The 23,513-nt window shown below is 38.3% G+C and overlaps 2 protein-coding genes across 3 annotated transcripts in view; one reads left to right on the forward strand and one right to left on the reverse strand.

Annotated features, from left to right (window-relative positions):
• Nucleotides 1-8,734, forward strand: part of LOC132561637 (poly [ADP-ribose] polymerase 2-like) — a 32,073-nt gene extending 23,339 nt beyond the window's left edge. Inside the window, exons 11-18 of one of the 2 annotated variants that reach the window (XM_060226338.1) lie at nt 379-517; nt 1,041-1,104; nt 3,690-3,821; nt 4,316-4,440; nt 5,443-5,542; nt 5,922-6,020; nt 6,583-6,707; nt 7,097-8,734. In XM_060226338.1, the coding sequence (XP_060082321.1) occupies nt 379-517; nt 1,041-1,104; nt 3,690-3,821; nt 4,316-4,440; nt 5,443-5,542; nt 5,922-6,020; nt 6,583-6,707; nt 7,097-7,250 (938 nt within the window). In that variant the 3' untranslated portion in view covers nt 7,251-8,734. The remainder of the gene's footprint in view (nt 1-378; nt 518-1,040; nt 1,105-3,689; nt 3,822-4,315; nt 4,441-5,442; nt 5,543-5,921; nt 6,021-6,582; nt 6,708-7,096) is intronic. The other variant, XM_060226339.1, reaches the window with a different exon arrangement.
• Nucleotides 8,735-15,354: 6,620 nt separating this feature from the next.
• LOC132561632 (uncharacterized) overlaps nt 15,355-23,513 on the reverse strand; it is a 35,610-nt gene continuing 27,451 nt past the window's right edge. Inside the window, exons 16-19 of the mRNA XM_060226333.1 lie at nt 21,813-21,963; nt 21,311-21,423; nt 19,864-20,071; nt 15,355-15,967 (exon numbers count right to left, since the gene is read on the reverse strand). Coding sequence (XP_060082316.1) covers nt 15,355-15,967; nt 19,864-20,071; nt 21,311-21,423; nt 21,813-21,963 — 1,085 coding nt within the window. The remainder of the gene's footprint in view (nt 15,968-19,863; nt 20,072-21,310; nt 21,424-21,812; nt 21,964-23,513) is intronic.

Below are 23,513 nucleotides of genomic sequence, written 5' to 3' on the forward strand. Positions count from 1 at the left end.
AAAAGAGCAGAATCCGGAGAAGACAGGAAATTCACTACATTAGAGTGAAAGCAGTCTAAGTTGCAGATCAATTACAGGCACTTACAAATCATTCAACAATCAGATCATTGATGACAAAAAAATTCCAAAATAGTTGACTAAGATGACAGTGTTATCTTCTACTGGCTATGTTTTATGAACTTCTATTCTGTCAATTTTGTTATGTTCGCACCATAGAATCACAACACACGAGTCAATTTTGATGGTCATTGATTAAGTTTAAAGGTCAAAAGTTGCCCTAGTCAATTTTTGTAGTAAAAGGTTGTATACAAGATTGGGGGGGAGCTGTATATCTATGTGGGCCCGTGCTCACTTTGTTGATGTTTCCATGTTATACAGGAAAGCTAACAACAGAACAAGTTAAAGCAGGATATGCTGCCCTGAAAGTCATTGACACCTGTATAACCAACAATGACTTTGGTACACGACTCAGTCGGGCATGTGATGATTTCTACACAAGGATTCCCCACGAATTTGGGTTTGTACTATTTAACATTATCGTTTCTAAACCTATTATTCTTAAGTCAGAAAACCTGTGTCTATGCAACCCTGAATCTGCTCCATTCATCTACCAGAATTGTTTTAAGATATCAGCTCTTCAAATTTAACTTTTACATAAAGGATTTATTTTCAGTGTTGCATTTAAAAGAATATATACATGTGAGTTTTTTGGAGAATAGTGTTTCCATCAATCTTTGCATCTAACACTAAATGATTAATACCAGTCAGTTCAAAAGTAGATGCAGAAATTTTAAAACAGATTTCTTTTTTTTTTTAAAGTCCCAAGATATATTTTAAGAAGTGTTTAATATTATGTCTATGGACATACAGAAAAGGGATACAGTTGTAATAGCAAATATATGTGCAGGATAACCAGATATGAATATATAGAAATAAATATTCAAATATAGATGATTTTGGTTTTGTATATAGATAAAGTATTACTTACGCTTCGTAATACCCATGATATTGTATATCTGATTAGAAGTGATCTGTTTAAGGATGCGCACGCCACCTGTGATTCGGACCAAAGAGGTTGTAGAACTCAAAATGCAGCTTCTTGAGGTAATGAACAATGAAAAAAGTTGAATTCAATTTATTCCAAAGGTAACAACATATCAGTACATTTTACATTCAGTAGAAAATTTGCCAGAAAACCCTTTTTCATCATTATGTGATAAATCCTCCTTAAAAACACACATTTACAGAAATGAAATGTAGATAATCTTTTTTTTTCAAATAAGATTTCAAATATTAGGACTTGAACTCTAATGGATCAAGGGACCTAATGTCCAAAGCTTGTAAAGCATGATCGTACAGATATAGGGTGTTGTTACCAGACAGATATAGGATGTTGGTACCAGACAGATATAGGGTGTTGTTACCAGACAGATATAGGATGTTGGTACCAGACAGATATAGGGTGTTGTTACCAGACAGATATAGGGTGTTGGTACCAGACAGATATAGGGTGTTGTTACAAGACAGATATAGGGTGTTGTTACCAGACAGATATAGTACCAGACAGATATAGGGTGTTGTTACCAGACAGATATAGGGTGTTGGTACCAGACAGATATAGGGTGTTGGTACCAGACAGATATAGGGTGTTGGTACCAGACAGATATAGGGTGTTGGTACCAGACAGATATAGGGTGTTGTTACCAGACAGATATAGGGTGTTGGTACCAGACAGATATAGGGTGTTGGTACCAGACAGATATAGGGTGTTGGTACCAGACAGATATAGGGTGTTGTTACCAGACAGATATAGGGTGTTGTTACCAGACAGATATAGGGTGTTGTTACCAGACAGATATAGGGTGTTGTTACCAGACAGATATAGGGTGTTGTTACCAGACAGATATATGGTGTTGGTACCAGACAGATATTGTTGTTACCAGACAGATATAGGGTGTTGTTACCAGACAGATATAGGGTGTTGGTACCAGACAGATATAGGGTGTTGTTACCAGACAGATATAGGGTGTTGTTACCAGACAGATATAGGGTGTTGTTACCAGACAGATATAGGGTGTTGTTACCAGACAGATATAGGGTGTTGGTACCAGACAGATATAGGGTGTTGTTACCAGACAGATATAGGGTGTTGGTACCAGACAGATATAGGGTGTTGTTACCAGACAGATATAGGGTGTTGTTACCAGACAGATATAGGGTGTTGGTACCAGACAGATATAGGGTGTTGGTACCAGGCAGATATAGGGTGTTGGTACCAGACAGATATAGGGTGTTGGTACCAGACAGATATAGGGTGTTGTTACCAGACAGATATAGGGTGTTGGTACCAGACAGATATAGGATGTTGTTACCCAGACAGATATAGGGTGATTAGGGTGTTTACCAGACAGATATAGTGGTGATATTGAGTGTTGGTACCAAACAGATATAGGGTGTTGTTACCAGACAGATATAGGGTGTTGGTACCAGACAGATATAGTGTGTTGTTACCAGACAAATATAGGATGTTGGTACCAGGCAGATATAGGATGTTGTTACCAGACAGATATAGGGTGTTGTTACCAGACAGATATAGGGTGTTGTTACCAGACAGATATAGGGTGTTGGTACCAGACAGATATAGGGTGTTGTTACCAGACAGATATAGGGTGTTGTTACCAGACAGATATAGGGTGTTGGTACCAGACAGATATAGGATGTTGTTACCAGACAAATATAGGGTGTTGTTACCAGACAGATATAGGATGTTGTTACCAGACAGATATAGGGTGTTGGTACCAGACAGATAGAGGGTGTTGTTACCAGACAGATATAGGGTGTTGGTACCAGACAGATATAGGGTGTTGTTACCAGACAGATATAGGGTGTTGGTACCAGACAGATATAGGGTGTTGGTACCAGACAGATATAGGGTGTTGTTACCAGACAGATATAGGGTGTTGTTACCAGACAGATATAGGATGTTGTTACCAGACAGATATAGGGTGTTGGTACCAGACAGACAGATATAGGGTGTTGTTACCAGACAGATATAGGATGTTGGTACCAGACAGATATAGGGTGTTGTTACCAGACAGATATAGGGTGTTGTTACCAGACAGATATAGGGTGTTGTTACCAGACAGATATAGGATGTTGTTACCAGACAGATATAGGGTGTTGTTACCAGACAGATATAGGATGTTGTAGGATGTTGTTTACCCAGACAGATATAGGATGTTGGTTACCAGACAGATATAGGATGTTGTACCAGACAGATATATGTTGGGTGATATTGTTGGTACCAGACAGATATAGGGTGTTGTTACCAGACAAATATAGGATGTTGGTACCAGACAGATATAGGATGTTGGTACCAGACAGATATAGGATGTTGTTACCAGACAGATATAGGGTGTTGTTACCAGACAGATATAGGGTGTTGTTACCAGACAGATATAGGATGTTGTTACCAGACAGATATATGGTGTTGGTACCAGACAGATATAGGGTGTTGTTACCAGACAGATATAGGGTGTTGTTACCAGACAGATATAGGGTGTTGGTACCAGACAGATATAGGGTGTTCAAGATGATTTAACATGATTAAGCTTGGTACCAGGCTAGTATTGTACAGTAAAATTGTGGTTTATGCTTGCTGTGTTAATAGTGGTTGTATGTTTATGTAGGCACTCAGTGATATTGAGATTGCTATAAAGACTCTGAAAATGGGAGATAGATCAGAAAATCCTGTAGATAGACATTACCACTCACTCAAGTGTAAAATGGAACCCATGGACCACAATGGAGATGACTTTAAGGTAGGTCATATATTGCATGGGCATTTAAAAACGAGAAAATTCCGATCTGCAAAAGCCTTCAAATCCACATTTTGTTGTGTTGGTTTAGATGATAACAGATAATTTGTGTTGGTTTAGATGATAACAGATGATTTGTGTTGGTTTAGATGATAACAGATGATTTGTGTTACTTTAGATGATAACAGATGATTTGTGTTGGTTTAGATGATAACAGATGATTTGTGTTACTTTAGATGATAACAGATGATTTGTGTTACTTTAGATGATAACAGATGATTTGTGTTACTTTAGATGATAACAGATGATTTGTGTTACTTTAGATGATAACAGATGATTTGTGTTACTTTAGATGATAACAGATGATTTGTGTTACTTTAGATGATAACAGATGATTTGTGTTACTTTAGATGATAACAGATGATTTGTGTTACTTTAGATGATAACAGATAATTTGTGTTACTTTAGATGATAACAGATGATTTGTGTTGTTTTAGATGATAAAAGATTACTTATTTAACACCCATGCGGCCACACATAACCAGTACAAGTACGAGGTACTAGACATCTTTGAAGTTGACAAAGAAGGAGAAGCAACTGTGTTTAAAGATTATGGAAATAGGTAAAGTATATTTTACAGATCTTGTAAGAATAGGCAAGGACAAAATCTTACTTCAATTATTCTTAAAGGATATGTTAATATAGTCTTTTTTCAAATCACACATATCATTAAGTTTTCTCCTAGATAATGTAACAATACACAGATAAAACCTACTTCTTTTAACCATAAACAAAAAAATATTACTTATCTGCTCTGGTGCTACATTTGTAATCAAAATTTGTAAAATAAATGAAAGAAGAAACTTTCACTTTCTTTGATAGGACACAAAACGTTCAGATACATTTTCATTTTCAAATTGCTGTACCTCTGTGGTCTATATGTCAGTCTGTCCATCCATCCATCCATCCACCCGCCCATCCGTCCGTCCGTCCGTCCGTCCGTCCATCCATCCATCCATCCATCCACCCACCCATCCATCCATCCATCCATCCATCCATCCACTCGTCCATCCATCCATCAATCCATCCATCCATCCGTCCATCCATCCATCCACCCGTCCATCCATCCATCCATCCATCACGTTGGTTCCACATGGTCCTGATTTGGGCCCTTTTGATTTAAGGAAAAATCAGAAAAACAATATAGCCGACAGTCATTTGGGAATTTGGACAATAACAGTTTGTTATTGCTATTTTTTGAGAAGTATTTGATGAATCTTTCTCAGATTCCATATTTAGATTCCTCTTAGTCCCTAGATGTGATACTGTTAAAAAACTGAAATGGCCAGGAGGAAATCATTTTGGATTTGACAGCTGTAGATTATGTTTGCTGTTTCTTCTAAGGCATTTTCAAATTACACGTAATTAAGAACAAGAACAGAGAAAAGAATCAAATGAAGGGAAAAGATTCAACATTTTTGATGTATTCACTTCAAAATTACTTCAATAATACAAATTGATATATCTAATGGAGCTGTCCAACAGGTTTTGAAGGAATTGGGTATCATTTTCACAACAGAACTGCAGTAGCAATATCACACTATTAGCCTGTCTTTTGTCATAGGATGTTGCTGTGGCACGGCTCCCGTTTAACAAATTGGGTTGGAATTCTGAGTAGAGGTTTAAGGATAGCTCCACCAGAGGCTCCTGTCACAGGATATATGGTATGTAGGATTTGTTACTAGAGATGTAAGAATACCTAAGGTAATGAAAGCTTTAGATTCAGTTTGAAAATATCCTTAATAGCATTTTAAAGATTTTGATGAGAAATGTATTGAATATATCATAACAGTATTTCTTTGTTGACATATGTAGATAACAATATCTTGCACTGACTGATATTGATTGTAAACATTTGAAATAAAATGTAAATTTCTCATAACATCTTAAAAGCAATCCTTACCTTGAGTAATTATGGGTCATTTTTGTCCCCTAAATTTGATATTCTGATAACTGAGCAGTACATCTTGTTGTAAAATCTACAACTATATTTACTAAATCAACCTCCATTGTATTACTCAAATCTTAATAACTCTACTACAGTTTGGCAAGGGAGTCTACTTTGCTGACATGTCCAGTAAAAGTGCAAATTACTGCTTTGCCACCAAGACGAAAAACACAGCTCTCATCCTTCTGTGTGAGGTAAAGTTTGAATTATAATAGGAATCAAGTAGGACGTCAAGATACTTTAATGTTATGTGTGTGTTGGCATTATTTGAAAACTTAGTAATAAGGTTGCTTTTTCCTCAAGTAAGAAAACATATTTATTATGCCCCCAGATTGAAAGATCAGGGGCATATCATTTTTGTGCTGTCTGTTTTCAACTTTAAGCTTGCCCATAACCAACATTTTTTACCTGGAATGTGACCTTTGACCAACATTTGAAAAAGTGTTAACATTGACAATAGCTATTGCACTATAAGTGGTAGGGCTTTCACATTCTGCATGTGTGTTCCTTATGACAAGACCTTGATGGTGGTACCAAAGTTTTTCACCATTTGACCTTGGTCGTGACCTTTGACCTACATTTGAAAGTAAAAAAACAAATCATTACCACAATGGAGAGGTAAATGTTTCACAAAGTGTGCATGTCTTCGGCACATGCCTTACACAGTACATTTTTATCGAAGATAATTGAATGATATTAAATGTTACTATTATCTTATCAAGGTGATTATCAGGTGGACAATACCTTTTGTTCCAGGTCTCTCTGGGACAGACTAATGACTTACTCAACGCTGATTATAATGCAGCCAAGCTGCCCCCCGGCAAACACAGCACAAGGGGCCTGGGTAGGGTAGCTCCAGATCCAGCCTGCAACAAAACACTGTAAGTCATATCAACCCTTGGGGATTCCAAATACTTGGTTTGCTGAGTGCTTGGATACTGATAAGAATCTTTTTCCAATGAGAAACTGAAATAGATCCGATGAAATATAAATTTTATGATTGAAAGGGATGGTTATGATATATGGTTCATGATTATGATATATGGTTCATGATTTGTTCATCATTAAAGGAGTTCCATCAAAAAAACTAGCTATCAAGGAGAGTAAAATATTGGATTTGGTCAACATTTTGTGACTCATTAGAAATTGTCCCCTTAATACAAATACTCAAACAGTTAAAGCATTTTATCTTACAGCTTCATTGAATTTATTTCTTGAGTGCTTAGAATTGCTACAACATACTCAGACTCCTGTTTGCATAATATTGCAGATCTGATGGCACAGTTGTCCCCCTTGGCAAGAGTAAGGATACTGGAGTTAAAAATCCGAAAGGCTACACTCTAAACTACAACGAATTCATTGTGTATGACACAAAACAGATACGCATGAAATATCTTGTTAAAGTAAAGTTGAATTTTAAGTGACAGTAACTATGTAGAAAATACTCTTGACATTAATTGTGGTGCAATGGCAGTGTAAAACCTCATGGTGATCATGATCAGTTTATGAAATGTCATCAAACTTCAGTTAAAACCAGAGTGGAAAAATCAAAGCCTGATGACATTGAATACTGGGAGATACTGATCAAACACCTAACTTAATTGTGTTACTTTCTTTATTGATAAAGTTACATTTGAAATGTTTGGAGACAAATTCTGTTAAGAACATGATTTTCATATTTGTAATAGGTATATGTGATTGGATTACATCAATAGAGATGTCAGAGGTTTCCTTCTGAAGGGTTGGTATGTTTTCCTTCAACGGTAATCATGTATGTATACATCTAGCATTACAAACAAACAATCAAACTTTTGAACCATTGTAAGGTTTTATTGGTGTGGAATCAATCTGGTTTTGATATTGTATAGTTGGTAACTATCATGGATCCACATGATAATCATTATAATCTGTTTGAGAGCTAGTACATGTAAAGTCAAACCTGTGTATAGAGGCCAGAGAAAATTTACCTTTATATATGAGTGTCCTATATATAGAGGTGAAATATCTATGAATCCCATACAAAGGCATAAAAAAGTGGCTTTTATAGGTGGCCTTTGTATCAAGGTGGCCTTTGTATCAAGGTGGCCTTTATATCAAGGTGGCCTTTGTATCAAGATGGCCTTTGTATCAAGATGGCCTTTGTATCAAGGTGGCCTTTGTATCAAGGTGGCCTTTGTATCAAGGTGGCCTTTGTATCAAGGTGGCCTTTATATCAAGGTGGCCTTTGTATCAAGGTGGCCTTTGTAGATGGCCTTTGTATCAAGGTGGCCTTTATATCAAGGTGGCCTGTGTATCAAGGTGGCCTTTATATCAAGGTGGCCTTTGTAGATGGCCTTTGTATCAAGATGGCCTTGGAAACAGGTACATTGTAGTTTGTGTTGTCAAGGCTAGATCATGTTTTTCTGTCCAATCGCAGGTCATCTTACATATTGACTTGGCAGCTACTGTTTACACTGTAACACAATACACACTTTATGCAGTAATTGTTAATTATGGAAGAGTGTTTGGAATTTTAAGTATTCCTTGGTTCAAGGATGCTATTTGATGGCTATGATCACTGATACACTGGTCTGTGTTTAACTGAATGTTGTATGTATTTGTGAACATGAATTTCTGTGTAAATTAGAATTCTACGATATATATTTTGATACAGTCCCAACATCATGCTTCAAGAATCTAACACACAACACAATCAACGAAAATTCCACTTTTCAAAACATGTCAGTGATGTTGAAATTTTAACATTATCATTACTACTGTAAAAACTAGATAGCATATCTATGTATGTCTTTTGAATGCACAGTATATTTTTTTGTATACTTAAATAGTATTCCTTAGAAAATGACACTTTTACTTGTCCATGTCTGAAATGGTCATTAGAAATAAATGGTAAAACTTTTAGTTGAAATTGTTTGTAGTGTCACTTTCTTTTTTAGCTCACCTGGTTCAAAGGACCATAATGATATATTCATCTCATGGCCCCGCATCCATGGCCCAGCAGTCAGCTTCTCCTACAAAATACTGCTAATCATGAATGTAACAGAGGTCATTTTCTATTTCAATGCTCCTCTAGGATTCGAACCCGTGACCCTTGGCTTACTAGCCTGTCATTCAACCGATCAAATTAAACAGAAGTTCTCTCTATCTGAGTGGTATATTGTGGCTAGTATTTACCAGGGTTACATTCTCTCTGAGTGGTATATTAATACTAGTGTTTACCAGGGTTACATTCTCTCTATCTGAGTGGTATGTTGTGGCTAGTATTTACCAGGGTTACATTCTCTCTATCTGAGTGGTATATTGTGGCTAGTATTTACCAGGGTTACATTCTCCATATCTGAGCGGTATATTGTAGCTACTATTTACCAGGGTTACATTCTCTCTATCTAAGTGGTACATTGTGGCTAGTATTTACCAGGGTTACATTCTCTCTGAGTGGTATGTTGTGGCTAGTATTTACTAGGGTTACATTCTCTCTATCTGAGTGGTGTATTGTGGCTAGTATTTACCCGGGTTACATTCTCTATGAGTGGTATATTGTGGCTAGTATTTATCAGGGTTACATTCTCTCTGAGTGGTATATTGTGGCTAGTATTAACCAGGGTTACCTTCCCTCTAGCCAAGTGGTACATTGTGGCTAGTATTTACCAGGGTTACCTTCTCTCTGAGTGGTACATTGTGGTTAGTATTTACCAAGGTTACATACCTACTAGAGGGATATTTCTCTAACCTCATACGTAAAATCTCCTTTGTCTTTTGTGCCCATCTAATTTTGATTTTGATCATAATAACAAAATATTTGACCTGTGGTCATTGCGGATTATGACTTCTTGAGAAGTATGCGAGACATTTCTGAAACTTGATGGGTAGGTTCCCCTCAGTCCACAGTTGCGCTGTTACGATTTTGAATCTGATCAGGTAATGAATGGTTTTTTATTGCTATTTCTAGAGATGTTTAGGAAGAATGTTTAATATATCCTGGTTGAGCAAGAGTTTACATAAATCTACCTCCCCACCCTGTGATCTTTTTAGCCCACCATCATCAGAATTTGAAACTGAAACTTGATGTTAAGGTTCCTCTCAATCCTTAGTTGTTCACAATAATATTGAGGCTATTAAGGAAGACAAAATGGCCAACAGACGACCATCTAGAATTTTGACAGTTGAAGTTTGTTTTCATTATTTCTTAAGAATTTATGGAAAGATACTGTTCAAATTTCATGTGTAAGGTCCCAACAGTCGCTTGTACCCTCAAATTTTGAGTATGAATTTGAAAACAAGAGGGCTAACAGACGCCATCTTGGATTTTGATAATGAATTTTTTGTATCACTACCAGTATTTCTTGAGAAGCACAGGAAATCTATTTCTCAAATTTCATATGTAGGTTCCCAATGGTCTCTGGTTATGCCCTTTGGACATTTGAACTGATTAGAAAAATTGAAATGACTGTATTTTTACAATAGTCTTCTGACGCTTTCGCATAAGTGGTAGAACTTATTGAACCTGCAAGAAAACGCCAGGTACAGACTGGGAACGAGGCTGGACTATATTGGGCACATGCAGATTGAGGGGCCAAGCCATACGTGTCTGAAACAACTTGGTGAATATCATTAGTTTTCAGAATTTCAGCATAAAGCAGGTTTGGTGCACACACATATTTCCGAGTGAATTATGACATCAAGTAGGAGTTAATTGATATCTTATTCTTAGATCATTCTTTTATGCTTGAAAGGAAATTCCAAATCTGCAGTTTGATCTTTATATATATTAGTTCCAACATCCTATAAATGTGTGTCTCTTCTGGTGCAATTTCAATTCCTGTCTTTCGTAGTATTCATTTGATCTCCGTATTTAGTGGAGCTCGTTCAATCTCCAATCGGATTGAAAGAAATAAAGTGGCTAACATGGGGCCATATCTTGATTTTACAAAAGTTTGTTGTGCTTGAGGAATACTTAATGGATTGCTGTAAAAATTCATTTGTAGGTTCCCCCTGGTCCTTAATTATGTACTAGATGGAGTTGTATACTTTCCTCTCCTTGTTTATTGATGTTACCCTATGATTAAGTCAATACAACATATGATAAAGATTATACCCTGGTCAGCATCCCTCTGAGATCTCTTTAAGTAAATCATGGGTGCATGGTATGAAATACCTTGTAAGCTGGTATTTTATTGCGAAAGTGGTCAAGGGTGACCTTGAACCTTGATTGATGATCACCAATATGTTGTACTACAATGGTGTGAATACACACTAAATCTGTCCTAGGACTCCTTAGATCCTGTGCACAATCTTTGGACACTTCCTTGATGGAATTATTACAGATACATATCCCACAGTCAGCAAAGAAATTTGGTAACTAATAACAACCCCAAACTAAATGGGATGTACATATATGAGAATTGGTAACTATATCGAAAGTGGCCATCTTGAATAAGCAAGGAATATACAGTCATGTGACAAAAGGCAGGGATCCCATCAGTAATGCTTTAATCTAAATGATACTAAACTTTCCATCACAAAAACATGTATTTTGTAACCATAGAGACCAGGTTATGTATTATAGATTACCTTAATCATAGGTCAAGCAATAATGACTTCAATTTAGTGTGTGATTGACACATGGCCTTTCCTCAATGCTGCTTCTACAATAGAAGAAATTGAGGCACAACGAAGGATGAAAAACGCGATCACAATAGGTCACTGGAGATAAAGTCTCAACAAGACATCCCAGAGGGATCTTGGCACCCACCATTGTTTGATCTTTATTTGCTCTTTGAATGTTGGAACTTTTCCTTTCTCTTCTTTTTCTCTAATAATAATAAACTTTATTTATTATACAACAATTGCGAAGCAAGTTTTTCCAACTTATATAAATCACTCTTGTTGGCTCGGATGGAAACACGCGAGGGGTCTTTTTCTCTTCTCTTTCCTGTTTTTGCTCTTAATGATAATAATATATTCCTTTGCAAAAATTGCAATGATAATCTTTACCTGCCAAATCACAAATGGCCGCCTGGAAGTCATTTAGTTTCTTCTGATCAGTCCCAAAATCAAATGAGTACAAGTAGAGACCAAAGGAAACATATGTAAGAAATTTGAGAGATATCCATACAGTAATACTTCAGAAATAGCAGTAACAATCTTTACTACGCAAATTCCAAGACGACTGCATTTCTCCCATTTTGTTTTTCTGATCAGTCCCAAACTCAAAAAGGCACAACTAGGGACATTAAGGAACCTTTACATGAAATTTGGGAAAGATGTATAGAGTACTTCATAAGAAATAGTGACAACAATCTTTCAAAGTCAAAATCCAAGATGCTTATGGGCCATTTTGATTTTCTGATCAGACCCAAAATCAAACAGGCACAACTAGGGACCATGGGGAACCAATATATGAAATTTGAGAAAGATTCATGAAGTCCTTCTCAAGAAATAGCAATAACAAACTTTCAAAGTTAAAATATAAGATGGCTGCATGTCAGCCATTTTGTTTTTTTTATCAGATCCAAAATCAAATCGGCACAACTTGGGACCAAGGGTAACCTACATGTGAAATGTAAGAAAAATCAATCAAGTACTTCTCAAGAAATAGCGATAACAAACTTTCAAAGTCAAAATTCAAAATGGCCGCATTCTGATAAATCCCAAAATAAGATTGGCACAACTAGGAACCAGGAGGAACCTACATATGAAATTTAAGAGAGATTCGTCCCATACATTTCAAGAAATTGCGATAACATACTTCATAGAAATAATCCAAAATGGCTGCCTGCCTGACAATTGGTGATGATGGTGGGCTAAAAATCATTGTATTTTACACAAAAAATATTCATTTAATAGATATTGCATATGAAGGCATGATTCAAAGAGGTTTTTTTCTCAGTTCAAATTTTGCGTACATGTAGGTTTTTCAATAAATTAGATATACTCATCTGATGATTGATATTTTGACATGGTTTTATTTTCAAACAAGAAAATACATTTTATACATTGTTTTTGAAAGGAAAGTTGTGGTAACATTGACCCATTGTATCATTGAACCTTTGTTTATTACTTTTCCTTATCAAATGCTGTAAATAGATATATTTAAAAATCAATAGGAAAATTCATGCTAAACAATAAAATTTTGTGTAAAACATATCATTGTACCCCAGTTCAACAATGTTTTGACATTTATCTGTTGTACTGAATCCAAGTTTTTATGAAATTAGCATTTTGTTTTCCTGTAGCCTGATGGCAGATAATTAAGCAAAGCTTTCTATGTGGCTAAAGCAATCTTGATATAGCTTAAGAGAAAAATTTAATCCATGATTTTCTATCATACATTATACATCTGATTATAATCATGTCTTAATATTTTCTTCATTATTATTTTTGACAGATTTTTAAAATCATTTTATGACAAAATAAAAAAAATATCAGCTGTTATAGAAAGCTAATCCTACAATTGAATCAGATAGTGGATTGCTTGTAGTAATTGTAAAGCATGTCATGTATCATGATGATATTGCATGAAATGCAAATTGCTGTCTGGGCAGGAGATATCTAGTGTCAGATAATGCTGTTAAAAAACAGTGATATCAAAAATAATCTTAGTAAATTTGTGACCTCTTAGATAGCTGGAGATTTGAATCATGGTATCTATTGTGGTAACTTGTTTCACAATGTAAATATAAATTGTCTTAAACATCAACTACAGAACACATTACACTGATTGTTCAGGCTACAGGTCACTGAAGTATATACAAAAATATATCTTCTATCTAACTACTTACAGTAACATAAAAATAAATTTGCATGGGTATCACTTATACATGCACAAGAAGAATGAAACAATTTTAACTAGTTTTAAAAGTTGCAAAAATTCAAAATAAAAAATTACAAAGGTACTCTTAAATTACTTAAAAGTCACTGATAGGCATTAAAACTTCGTGAATGTCATATATTCATCCATAAATTTCTTCTGTTTCAAATGATATGACAAATTATTTTTCTGTATTTTTGGCAAAAAAAAATAAAATTCTGCATTGTGAAAATATAATTTTGTTCTCACAAAGCAAATATGAAATGTAAACAAAAGACTTAAACAATTATTCTAAAATATAAACCATATATATATTGTGTAATGCTATTAATCCTGAATGTATTCTTACCAACAAATAAGAAATATATATAATTATGTACATGTAAAACCTGGAATGATTTCATGTCTCCACATCAATAAATATGCTTGTAAACGTAATAATGCTAAATGTCATTAACAACAATCTTCTAACAGTATCACAAATAAACATGATAAAAAAGTTTTTCATGTAGTGTCCTTCTCTTAAGTTCACTCATGAGATATTCACATCTAGTTCAATGATTTCAAGAGGAAGTTCTGTCCAACATTTTTCCAGCAGAATTTGCCTCCAAATATATTTTATTAAAAACACATCAACTTTATAAAGGTCACAGTATAAGTCAAGAACTGTTTACAGAGAAGTTCAGACAGATTCCAACAGCCTAACATTCACTGTGATTTGGTAGAAACTTTTATATAAAGTTGAAGGTCAAAGTCTGAAGATGAAGGCAAAAATCAGTTCAGTGTTTGCAAGGAGTTGAAAGGTAAAATATCTGGAAATGTTAAGGTCAAAGTTGAAATGTGGTATGTAAAGATAAAGATCAGAAATTGGAGATGAAGGTCTGAGTCTGGAGATAAAGGTCTGAGTCTGGAGATGAATGTCCAAGTCTGGAGATAAAGGTATGAGTTTAGAGATGAAGGTCTGAGTCTGGAGATGAAGGTCTGAGTCTGGAGATAAAGGTTTGAGTCTGGAGATAAAGATCTGAGTCTGGAGATAAAGGTATGAGTTAAGAGATGAAGGTCTGAGTCTGGAGATGAAGGTCGGAGTCTGGAGATGAAGGTCTGAGTCTGGAGATGAAGGTCTGAGTCTGGAGATAAAGGTATGAGTTAAGAGATAAAGGTCGGAGTCTGGAGATGAAGGTCGGAGTCTGGAATCTGGAGTTGAAGGTCTGAGTCTGGAGATAAAGGTCTGAGTTAAGAGATAAAGGTCTGAGTTAAGAGATAACGGTCTGAGTCTGGAGATAAAGGTCTCAGTCTGGAGATGAAGATCTGAGTCTGGTGATGAAGATCTGAGTCTGGAGCTAAAGGTATGAGTTTAGAGACGAAAGTCTGAGTCTGGAGATAAAGGTCTGAGTTAAGAGATAAAGGTCTGAGTTAAGAGATAAAGGTCTGAGTCTGGAGATAAAGGTCTCAGTCTGGAGATGAAGATCTGAGTCTGGTGATGAAGATCTGAGTCTGGAGCTAAAGGTATGAGTTTGGAGACGAAAGTCTGAGTCTGGAGATAAAGGTCCGAGTCTGGAGATAAAGGTGAGTCTTGAGAATAGAATCCAACTACCTCAGCTTTCACAGGCATCTAACATACGTCTAAGTCTATATTTTAGACTTAATGTTATGTTACTACAACAGTTTTGGGTTTTCATCACATCAAAAAGATTTTAAGAAACTAGATTTCCACACCATTATACTGAGGTAATAGTTTCACACATTTCTAGCACCGTCAACTGATCTTTATCACTGAAGTAATCACTGGTGGAGTCACCACGCTCACCTGGACTCAGGAGAGGATACTGGCTGTAGCCACTGTCTACGTGGATTTCATGGGAGTTGTGATTGGATTTTATTGCAGTTTCTGAATTGTCGGGACTTTCATAATCTTGGATTTCTTCAAATTGATTGCACAGGTCCTTCTTACATGGTGATTGAGCCACCAGGTCAAGGCTGTTGCTACGGGAGCGTGTAAATATAGAAGGCACAAAAGTTTTGATTGAAAGTTTTGTGGGCGTGGACAGTTTATTGCCTTGACTACCAGCACTTAGGCGTTTGACATCCTGAGATGTCTGTGAGAGTCTATTAAGAAGGGTTGGTAAGACCGAGTGAGATTTTGTTATCGTATTTTGACAGGAAGCATTGACTAGTTCCATTGATTCCATATCCTCTATCACAACACTTGTTGTCGGAGCATCCAGACACGGTTGAATGAAAGTAGGATCTTTCATCAGCTTGTCAAATATATCTTCAATGTCTGGACGGTCATTTGCCTCATAGGATAAACAGGAATGTATAAAGTCACACCTGTAAACAATCAGTTTGTTTATTATAGATCACATTACCAGTAGGTCAGCTTACAAAAACTAGGTGCTTTAGTAAGAAATGTTAACAATGAGAAGTTTTTATTGATAAGCAGTGAAATATCATCAAAGCATGAATCAATCTTCAATATGAATAGTGATCATAACTCTGTGTTTGAAGTCACAAAATTAAAATTTCTAACTGGAATATAATTTTGTAGTTCAGTTATTTGGAGGTTTTTTCATGTAAAACCAATTTTTATGAGGTAATACTTACCATAACTTTAGTATGCAAATACAGTACCTACACCCATCTTTGTATCCCGACAACAAAAGATAAAAACGATTCCGCCCTCCCTACGATCCATGAGCCATCATGGCAGGAACATAGAGTGATCTCCCTTCCTCTAATAACCTTTATGGAGCACCCCACTGCCAGGAAGATGCTTGACCGCTATGGTCAACTGCATGTCCTGGCAGAGAAGAAAGATGAGGATGGCGAAGGGCACACAGGCCCTGAGACCTGGTGCCCCCCTGCCTCTCCAGATACACAAGAACTGTAAAGTTGTCGGTAGCCATACAAATCACTTTGGACTGCAGGATACCCGGAAAGGACAGCAGAGCCAAAAGAACAGCCCTCATCTCGAGCACATCAATGTGCTCCGAAAACTGTTCGCCAAACCACTCCTCCGAGCGGCATTGGCCGTCGAGGTAAGCTCCCCATTCCGTCACGGAAGCATCCGTGAACAGGGTCATAGAGGGGACAGGCTTGGTCAGAGGCACCCTGCGGAGAACATTATCCTGAATGGTCCACTAGCGAGCCAACTCCCTGACCGAATGGGTAAGTGGAATCCAGGCCTCCCACTTTCGGGATGATGGAACCCAGTTGGACAGGAGAAACATCTGGAAAAGTCTGATGTGAAGCCTCCCTAGGGGGACCACATCTGCCAGGGAGTTGAGATACCCGAGAAAACTGAGGAACCAACGTGCCTGGACATGCAACAAAGCAATGAAGGTCAGAGCCAGAGCCCTGGCCTTCTCGAACTTCTCCAGAGGTGGAAGGGCTCAGCCCCGAACCGTGTTCCCCAGGAAGACAAATCCTGAGACGGGGAAACCTCTGACTTCTCTCTGGAAGGAATGAAGCTGACTCTGAGCAAGAGTTTCAAGACCAATTGAGTGTCCTTCACTAGCGATTCCCTCACCAAACAAGCATGAGGGAGTCGTCAAAATAGATGTGGACGTCTATTCCGCGCGAGTGAAGGAATCCCACAACCACCTGCAGCAATTTGGTGAACCGGCATGGCCCGGAATTGGAAGACCCTGCTTTTGCACGTAAAACGGAGGAACTTCCGTGCCGACTTCTTGATGGGGATATTGAAGTAGGCATCCTTCAGATCTACTGAAGTTGCCCACATTCCGTCCCTCACAGAGGCCATAATGCCCCGTGGGGTCTCCATCTTGAAGTGAAGAGAATCTACGTGCATGTTGAAGGCACTGAGATCTATGATCAGACACCACGCCCAAGACTTCTTCTGAACCAGAAACATTCTAGAGTAGAAGCCGGGAGTGCACTCCTCTACCATGCCCTTGGCCAGCATTGTCCCTACATTCTCCTGGAGCACCAAGCCTTTTCTACATCCCCCGGAGGGGGAAAGAAAATCAACTGGGCGGTGAGGGGCGGATCTTGAAGATGGGGGATACCTAAACCCTCCCTGACCACTGACAAAGCCCAAGCATCTTCCGTGATCTCCCGCCACTGCAGGAGAGATGGGAAGACAGCTGTCCACCCAACCGGGCTCTTGGTCTGCTGCGGCCATGGAGCTGAAGGCATCAGGAACCCTTCTTCTTGCCCCCAGGAGGGTTCTTACCCTTCCTACCATTCCCCTTGTTGGCCTTGAAGTGAGGCTTGGACTTCAGCATCGCAGAAGACTTCGCCTTCTTCTTAGGAGGCGCTGACCCCTGTAAGGCACTGGCCTTCTCAGTCTGAAACCTCTGCTGAGGCAACCGAGTCCTCCTTCATCATGTCCTTCTATACAGAAGGAAGCACCCCCCCGAACAGGGTAGAATCCGAGAAGGGGGCAGTCAACAAATGGGAGAGGTAGGGTTCCTCAACCTGGCAGTTTTTCAATACTGAAAACCACCTGGCCAACACGACGTTAGACAGCATGGAGACCTGCAAGGCCGCCGATGCTCTCAAACCCGTGTTCAGGGCAGAGGTGATTCTGTCCTGTATGTCGGCCTGTTCTGCCTCAGATAACCGACCCTCAGGCAAGTCGGATACCCTATATAGACAAACTGTCAGGTAGTCTATATACGACAGAATCTGGATGTAGAGACGCAACAATCTATCCATCTTATGGTGTTCCTTAGCACCGAACATCACCTGGTCCACCGATTTGCCGGGCTGGACCGCCAGCTCTCTCGATTCCAGCCTTGCTGGTTGAGAGGCTAGTTGCTAGTTGGCATAGTCGTTGGCAGAAGCTTCCGACAGATCACCAATGCCGAGTTGCAACCCAGCAAACCCAGGAGCATGGGTAGAGGAAGAATTCTTCTCCATAACCCGAGCCCGGGCAGTGGCCAGAGCTGAAGACACGATAGTGCCTTCTGGCAGAGACCATTTGACCGACCAGATGCCTGAGGGGCCACCAAAGAACCTAAAAGGGTGGTGGACTCAAGAATCGATGACGCAGAAGGTGGTGGGCAAACCTCCGCCCCAAGAATACGGGAGACATCTGCCCGGAGGGCCTGCATCCCAGACAGAGCATGCTGAGTCTCAGCTTCAGCAGCCTCAGGGCCATCTTCCCCCTGGGAACCCTACTCACCGTTAGGCACATGTCACGCCTGAGTCTGGGGCTAGCCACCATGTCCGAAAAATATGGATAGACGGCCACTCCCACCAGGTGGACACCCAGACATGTATGGGCTAGGTCCGTAACTGCAAACAAAGTTCAGACGGCGAAGTCTGGCTGCAAGGTCGGCAAAGGGGACAGGCATCATGGGGGTCCCATTCGCCATAGAAATGGGAACACCCATGCACTGACCCCCGACGTAACCCGGCACTATCCATCATCAAAACAATAAAAATTGTAATAATGAAAAACAAGGACAAACAAGGACAATGAAGATTTCTAACAATCAAAAAACTACGAACGAGAGTACAAAGCCTACCGTACGCAGCAAGACTGCACTGCAAAAAAGAAAAGGGTCGTACAAAACGGCCAACAAAGCAGCAAGAAAACAAATTCCAACTTAACGAAAATCCAAACGACGAGACACGTGGTCACGCACTCGAACACATGGAGGAAAACACAGCCGGAAAAACCGTCAAAATAAACAAATGACAATACTTAATTTCACAATATAAGTTGGGAGATGGGTTTACAGACTACTAAATGAGTAACAATATACTCAAACGACAATAGCAGTACGAAGAGAAGAAGTAAGAAAAGCGCTTAGCTCAGACACCTCCGCACTCGTCAGCAGCCATAAAGGTAAGAGGAAGGGAGATCACTCCATGTTCCTGCCGTGATGGCTCATGGATCCTAGGGAGGGCGGGATTGTTTGAATGTTTTGTTGTTGGGATACAAAGATGGATGTAGGTACTGTATTTGAATACTAAAGTTATGGTTATTATTACTGAAATGAAATGCATTTTTCAGAGATCTAAATTTTCCCTTTTTACATTTACTTCCAATAAATTTTGTAAGTCTTTAATTTCTCTCAAATATGTTTTTGACAAATACCAATTATATATGGGTCGTCATACAGTTACACATAACGGTACTTTTTATCCTAATCATTCTATTTCTATTTTGGTTTCTTTACCCTCCTCCCCTGTATAAAATATATAACATATTGGCGATGGAAAATATCAGATTAAATTTTGTTCAAATTACTTACAAATCTTCAGGACAGTTGCCAGGAAGGATGAGCCTGTTTCCCTTTTTAACGAATTCCAGCACCTGATTGTTAGATAATCCCTGATATGGAAAACTCCCAAATGTTACCACCTCAAACACTAAGATCCCAAAACTCCATATATCAGACTTTGAAGTAAACATTCCATCCCATAAACTTTCAGGAGACATCCATCGCACAGGTAACATGCCTTAAGGAGAAAACAGTAAAAGTATTTTAAACTGGCATTTTACCTAAACCATCATTACAAATTAAAAACTAGTTAGGATTTCAAAGTACTGATAATACTATTGTATACAGTTAAGTAATCCATATATGATGGCCTTAGTTATGATTAAAAATCGATCACATTTAAGTAATGAACAAGATCCAAAAAACATCAAACCATACTTTTGTCGCAGTAGCTTCTTTGTCATCAATGTCTACTACTTTGTCGCACCAATAATTTGTATTGTGATTTGGTGAAACGAAAAATCCCAAGTTGCTAATTTTAGAACTACATGTGTTGGCAGGTTACACTGATTCATTTTACTGTATTGATACTGAACTCCATTTCCTGAGTTGACAATGTGCTAATACAAAATTTCAATGTACTTCTTGACCAATCAGAGAAGGGCAAAGTTATCATACAAAACAAGCGGCCAGTGGGCCTTAACAGTCACCTGAGGTCTTCAGGTCTTTGGACAGTTTTAGTACCTGTCCATCAGTCCTAGCATTGGGACAGACAGAACAGAACTGATGTATGTATACTTTTTTATTGTTTCTAAGTTTGAAGGCTTAATTTTCAATTACCGGGTAAACTGAACTGATAATACTCTCTGTTGTTGTAGTTAAGCATATTTGACCCCTGTGACACCTTAACTCAAGTTCATGGTCATTCATTTGAACAAACATGATAGCACTTCATCTCAGCATGCTACAGGCCCAATATCATGACCCTGTGCCTTTTTGTTATTGAGAAGAAGTCATTTAAAGATTTTAACATATTTGATACATGTGACCCTGAAAGAAGGTCAAGGTCAACTATATGAACAAACATGGTAGCCAATCATGCCAGCATACAATAAGCCCAATATCAGCACTCTGGACCTTTAGGTTATTGAAAAGAAGTTGTTTAAAAATTTCAACACATTTTACCCCGTGACCTTCAAAGCGTGTCAAGGTCATTAATTTATACAAACTTGCATACCCTTCATTCCAGCATGCTACAGTTCAAATATCAGCACTCTGGGCCTTTTGGTTATTAAAAGGAAGTCAAAAATGTTTATTGTTTGCCATGCATGATGGTGGAAAAAGGGCGATAGCAATAGGTCACTTGAGAATTTGTCTCAAGTGACCTAATAAAAGTCAAAATCAACTCCCAGTTTGACAGAAAAAATACATAATATATGTAAATAAAGATAAAGCTGAGGGCTATTACGTTAGGTACCTTTTTTAGTAAATCTGTAGTAATCAGACTCAATCAATGTCCTTGTCATTCCAAAATCTCCAATTTTCACAGTCTGATTGGCATGCACAAGACAGTTCCTACACGCCAAATCTCTGTAACATTAAAGTTGTATCATACAATGTATATTGATAAAATAAACGCGTGATTTATCCATCTGAACCCAGCAGAAGCTTTTTGATATTTGATTTGACACAGAAAGTCTGTCTAAACAGGCTTTTTTACTCCAAGCTCCAGGTCAGTTAAAGTCAGCTTATTATATAAATCAATGTTTAATTATCTTGAAACATTACCATATCAAAGATAAGCGCATATCTGATAAAGTATTATATTACCTATGTAAATATCTGATACAGTATATATATATTACCTATGTACATATCTGATACAGAATATATATTACCTATGTACATATGTGAATATATAAATTACAGAATATATAGTATATTACCTATGTACATATCTGATACAATATATATATTACCTATGTACATATCTAAGGTCATGTATGTACTTCAGACCACTAGTGATATCCAGCACCATCTGTGTGAGACGTTCAGCACTGATGTCCTCAGCCTCTCGTGTTGCCTGACCAACTAGACTCCTTCGGGACAACAGATAGGTCTTCAGGTCACCTGGTCACACATGAATATGTGTTTATTTTAATAATTGTGTATAAAAAGTTTTTACTACAGAAAGACAACACTATATGACTATATATTAGTGTCAACACATGAAGATCAAATAACACAGTATATAATGGACCAATCAGAGATGATAACATCATTATTAGTAACATTAGTTTGAGGCGGAACTGCTGAAACTCCACAGGTACAAAGGGAAACTTTTTATTAAAAAACCACCTACTGTGCTCTCTCAATCCAAACATAGAGCTAATAAAAATGAATATTTTAATGGAGAGACATTTTTTTGTTGTACACAGCTAATGAAAAATATAATTAGTGTATTCAGGTAAAAACACCAAACATGTACAGGTATAACCCCCAAGGCTGTATTGTACAGGTATAACCTCCAGGGCTGTATGGTACAGGTATAACCTCCAAGGCTGTATGGTACAGGTATAACCCCCAAGGCTGTATTGTACAGGTATAACCTCCAAGGCCAGGTATAACCCCCAGGCTGTATTGTACAGGTATAACCCCCAAGGCTGTATGGTACAGGTATAACCCCCAAGGCTGTATTGTACAGGTATAACCCCCAAGGCTGTATTGTACAGGTATAACCCCCAAGGCTGTATTGTACAGGTATAACCCCCAAGGCTGTATTGTACAGGTATAACCCCCAAGGCTGTATTGTACAGGTATAACCCCCAAGGCTGTATTGTACAGGTATAACCTCCAAGGCTGTATTGTACAGGTATAACCCCCAAGGCTGTATTGTACAGGTATAACCCCCAAGGCTGTATTGTACAGGTATAACCCCCAAGGCTGTATTGTACAGGTATAACCCCCAAGGCTGTATTGTACAGGTATAACCCCCAAGGCTGTATTGTACAGGTATAACCTCCAAGGCTGTATGGTACAGGTATAACCTCCAAGGCTGTATGGTACAGGTATAACCCCCAAGGCTGTATTGTACAGGTATAACCTCCAAGGCTGTATTGTACAGGTATAACCCCCAAGGCTGTATTGTACAGGTATAACCCCCAAGGCTGTATTGTACAGGTATAACCTCCAAGGCTGTATTGTACAGGTATAACCCCCAAGGCTGTATTGTACAGGTATAACCCCCAATGCTGTATTGTACAGATATAACCCCAAAGGCTGTAACCCCCAAGGCTGTATTGTACAGGTATAACCCCCAAGGCTGTATTGTACAGGTATAACCTCCAAGGCTGTATTGTACAGGTATAACCTCCAAGGCTGTATGGTACAGGTATAACCTCCAAGGCTGTATGGTACAGGTATAACCCCCAAGGCTGTATTGTACAGGAATAACCTCCAAGGCTGTATTGTACAGGAATAACCCCCAAGGCTGTATTGTACAGGTATAACCCCCAAGGCTGTATTGTACAGGTATAACCTCCAAGGCTGTATTGTACAGGTATAACCCCCAAGGCTGTATTGTACAGGTATAACCCCCAAGGCTGTATTGTACAGATATAACCCCCAAGGCTGTATTGTACAGGTATAACCCCCAAGGCTGTATTGTACAGGTATATCCC

The sequence above is a fragment of the Ylistrum balloti genome, unplaced genomic scaffold (genome assembly GCF_031769215.1).
Source record: "Ylistrum balloti isolate Yb309-2 unplaced genomic scaffold, AGI_CSIRO_Ybal_v1 Utg371248, whole genome shotgun sequence".
NCBI classification, from domain to species: domain Eukaryota; kingdom Metazoa; phylum Mollusca; class Bivalvia; order Pectinida; family Pectinidae; genus Ylistrum; species Ylistrum balloti.